Genomic DNA, 4,378 nt, shown 5'->3' with positions numbered 1-4,378 from the left:
TGAAAGGTATCATATACATATGATAACATTGAATTTTCCTTCCTTGTCCTGTTATGTTCAGAGTTTACTCTATTCATATTAGTATTATTTTAGTATGTCCCTGTGAGTAAGAACAATATCTTCGGCTTATTGATGGATCGTACTTCGGTCCACCGTTTACGTCTCTAGGGGCTGTTGCCGAATCAACAGAGGCCATCTAATGGTCAGAGATTAGATAGCTCGAGTACTCCAGCAAAGTACTTGTGCATGGACCGGTCAAAGCCAATGTACAAAAATTGCCACTAGCATTCTTCATTGAAGAATAAATGGGCGATGGTAGACCGTTCTCAAGTCTACCCAGTGGATGAAAAAGACCACTGTGAGATAAGGCCTTCAAGGCAGGTGCTCACGTTAAAACTCTCGAAAGTCAGTCTGTGCTAGTATCTCGTCCTTGCAGGGTGCAAATTGATCTATTATCTAAGATAAATTTTTCAAACTAATTATCACTATATAATGCAAACCTCGGTCCCTCTTTAATTAATCCAAGCATGACCATGGTATTGCATCCCATGTTGTGACAATTTTCAAATAATTTTAATTTTATGTATTTAGGCCTTTAAATACTAAGTTATTTGTATTAGATTTATATCAATTTCATTACTTTATTAGTAAAAAAATAGGGAAAATTATCACGATCAAATATCTTAATTTGTAAACTTCCTCTAGAAAAGTAAAAACTTTTTCGAAAAAAAAACAAACTTTCACCTTAAAAAATAAAATCTTTAAAACGCTTTTTTTACCAATAACGGTTTTTAGTAAATAAAAATATTTATTTAGAATTTATAAAGATATAGTAACACAAATACATATAAACAAATAACTGGGCTGCTTTAACAAATAAGTGTTAATTGAACTAACAATAAAGATCAGAATTATCGTTAGAGCAGAGAGGAAGTCGTTTGCAGAATATCACACTTTAAAAACTAGAGCAGTGGAACAGACTAAAGAACCCCTTAAACGAGTCACATTTTTTGATTTTTCTTTTTAACAGTTTATTAACACTTTTAAAACAGATCATAACTACTACTTTAACGGTAGTAAAGTAGTGTTTGGGTTTTACTACTAATTGTTAAGACATGAGTATTGGTGGTACGATCGTGTCGTTTCTTCTTTACATTTGAATTTTCTCTTTAGACTTATGTATGTATGTGTGTGCATTATTTATCCAAGATTTTTGGTTTTACCCTAAAATTCTTAATTTCACACCTTTAAGAAAACGTAAAAACCAGAATAAGTTGTAGAAAGCATTAAATGGAAAACCAGGGATAGAGAGAGAGAGAGTGAATCTAGAATTTTACCAGTAACCAGAACAAAATTTTCAAATAGTACGCGATTTGTAACGAAACAATAAGCCACGCGACGCTGTTGGAATAAAATAAGTGTAAATTTTATTTAAAATTAAAAAAATTGTAAAACAATTAAACAAAATTCTAAATAAAACTTAACCTTCAAAATAAGCTTTTAAAAAAAGCTTTAAAAACGATTTCTCTAACAACATAAAGTTTAACCTCAAATAAATATGAAAAAATACGATTATTATTATTATTATTATACGAATAAAACCAAAAATTATACGAAATATGCTCTTGTGGGAGTTACAATTATATTTTGCTTAACCATTTCCACATTTGCCCTCATAGAGGTGCATAATTTTTACTCCGATGAACCGGCTATAGTACGTATACTTAGGAACAGCTTTAAAAGCTCTGAGATACATGAATCCACCGACTCTGTGTTAGTGCAACTGGAGGAAAAAGATCAATTGGAAAATAAACAACAATTCAATAGTGATAGACAAGCTAGAGCTACAACAAATGAAAATACAACAAATTCTAATCCGCAAAAGTCGAATACTTATTATGAAGAACAAAAACCGGTAGTGGTTTACTCGAAAACTGATACAAATCCCTCGATAGCTTATAGACAAATGGCCGAAGTGCCACCTAAACAAGATAAAGATGAAGAAGATCCCTATAGTAAATCTTTAGCAGATGAAGAATATGATGGTAGTGATGATTATTTTGGTCAGCCGGAACAAAGAACACCGCAAGAATCGCAAACATATTATAGACAACAGCCAGAGCAAACGTCTTATTATAGACAGCAACAGCCTGCTCAACCTTATTATAGACAGCCACCACCACCACCACCTCAATCCTATTATAGACAACAACCACCGCCACCACCTCCACAATCCCCTTATTATCCATCTCCACCTAATTCTCCTTATTATAATGGTCGCGATAATGAATATCGTGATTATCCAAATTATTACAGACAATATCCCTATGCGACACCACCACCTCTGCAAGGTAATAGCAAAAGATTACCAGGCGAAGATAATTCAGGAATACGTAAGATGTCAACAGCATTATTAGCTAAAACACAACAACAAAATCGGTAAGTTTTTTTAGGATCTAATGTTCAGTCAAATCAAATCAATAGTAAACTATAACACTCACTATATAAACAAACTTGAAAGCTTAAGTAAAAGTACTAAAAGCTTTTAGAAAGTTAGCAAATTCTGTTATTTAAGAAAGCTTAAAAGCTTAAAATTCTAATGAAAGCTTTTACAAAATTTGTTACACCAGTTAAATTTTACTTATGGTTCAGTTCTAGTTTAGTTCTAGTTCACTTCTAGTTCAGTTCTAGTTCAGTTCTAGTTCAGTTCTAGTTCAGTTCTAGTTCAGTTCTAGTTCAGTTCTAGTTCAGTTCTAGTTCAGTTCTAGTTCAGTTTTAGTTCAGTTCTAGTTCAGTTCTAGTTCAGTTCTAGTTCAGTTCTAGTTCAGTTCTAGTTCAGTTCTAGTTCAGTTCTAGTTCAGTTCTAGTTCAGTTCCAAGTAGTTCAGTTCTAGTTCAGTTCTAGTTCTGGTTCAGTTCTAGTTCGGTTCTAGTTCTGGTTCAGTTCTAGTTCAGTTCTAGTTCAGTTCTAGTTCTGGTTAAGTTCTAGATCAGTTCTAGTTCAGTTTTAGTTCAGTATTAGTTCAGTTCTAGTTCAGTTCTAGTTCAGTTCTAGTTTAGTTTTAGTTCACTTCTAGTTCAGTTCTTCTTCAGTTTTAGTTCAGTTCTAGTTGTTCCTCAGCTTATTAAGATAATGATCATTATGTTTCAATAAGTACAACTTGTTATAAACATATCTTGTAGATAATAAAATCTTTAAAAATGTATTTTAGCAAATAAATTCTTTATAAAAACACCTTTGTAAATTGCAATAGAATTTTTTTAATATCTATCATTTCCACATTCATTTTGTCGCTTTTGTGTTCAGTGTCTCTTTAATATTTTTGAATGCGTTTACTTGTAGTTAGTTTGCTACTAAAACAGGATATTTATTGTACATTTTAACAACAATAAAAATAACAAAACCTTTAGCATTGTGTGTGCAATACACACAGTATGAGGCATGCAACACTTTATAGACATGAGACTACATAGTCTATTGCTTACTGCTTACACGTTAGTTTAAAAGAGAACAACTACAACAACACTACTGTAAACTCATTGTTGTTGTGTTTATATAAATTGTTATATATTTTCTACAAATTTATTTACCGTCAATGCAGGTGTAAGTATGCAACACTTTGTCGTATATGAGCAAGTGTGTGTGTGTGTGTAAGTGAGTTTTAGTTACGTGCAAGTGTATAAGTGTAATAATGCATTTAATAAGCTTTTATAATGGCACATTTGTTGTTGACATTGTTAGTTTTACCGGGTCTTTTTTATTTATATTTATTATTGTTATTTTTTAGTACAACTATTATATTTTTTATTGTTGTTGTTTTTGCTATTGTTGGTGTAAATTGTTAGAATGTTCTAATAATAAACACATGCATAAACTTATAAACAAAGTATTGTGATATAAGCTTTACAAAATTCACCTTTTCATAGACAGAGAAAGGAGTACTCCCTCAGACCCTTTTTCGAGTTTTTGCCACCGTAACGTTGGCTTGACATAAACCCGGCAGTTAAACAGATACATAAACAACAGCAACAATAGGTTGTTGCATTATGGCAGGTTACGTGGCAATGTATTTAATTTCCTGAGTAGAAAAGTTTCTTTGAAATGGAAAATATGATTAATGTTTCTTTTACTAATACAATTTTACTGTTTTTGTTTGTTATAAAGTAAATATATTTAGATGCTGTAGAATTTAGGATGAGGGAGAAACTGGCACATGTTTTGTATTATAAGGAACTTTGAAAAAACTAAAGAACTACTTTCCATTAGAGCTGATTAAGTAATTACTTATATTATAAATTTATGGGAAAATTCAAAGTCACCTTATTTAATATTAATGTTATTTATATAGAACTGAACTAAAACTGAACTAGAACTGAAC

At 31.4% G+C, this 4,378-nt stretch overlaps 1 protein-coding gene across 1 annotated transcript in view; it reads right to left on the bottom strand.

The window, feature by feature from the left end:
• LOC111683888 overlaps nucleotides 1-3,939 on the bottom strand; it is an 18,641-nt gene extending 14,702 nt beyond the window's left edge. Inside the window, exon 1 of the mRNA XM_046956687.1 lies at nucleotides 3,917-3,939. Within this exon, the coding sequence (XP_046812643.1) occupies nucleotides 3,917-3,924 (8 nt within the window). The 5' untranslated portion in view covers nucleotides 3,925-3,939. The remainder of the gene's footprint in view (nucleotides 1-3,916) is intronic.
• Between the last annotated feature and the right edge of the window lie 439 nt (nucleotides 3,940-4,378).

This window comes from Lucilia cuprina, chromosome 2, assembly GCF_022045245.1.
Source record: "Lucilia cuprina isolate Lc7/37 chromosome 2, ASM2204524v1, whole genome shotgun sequence".
Classification (NCBI taxonomy): domain Eukaryota; kingdom Metazoa; phylum Arthropoda; class Insecta; order Diptera; family Calliphoridae; genus Lucilia; species Lucilia cuprina.
The sequence above is the reverse complement of the archived record's forward strand: the minus strand, read 5'-3'. Positions and strand labels throughout refer to the sequence as shown.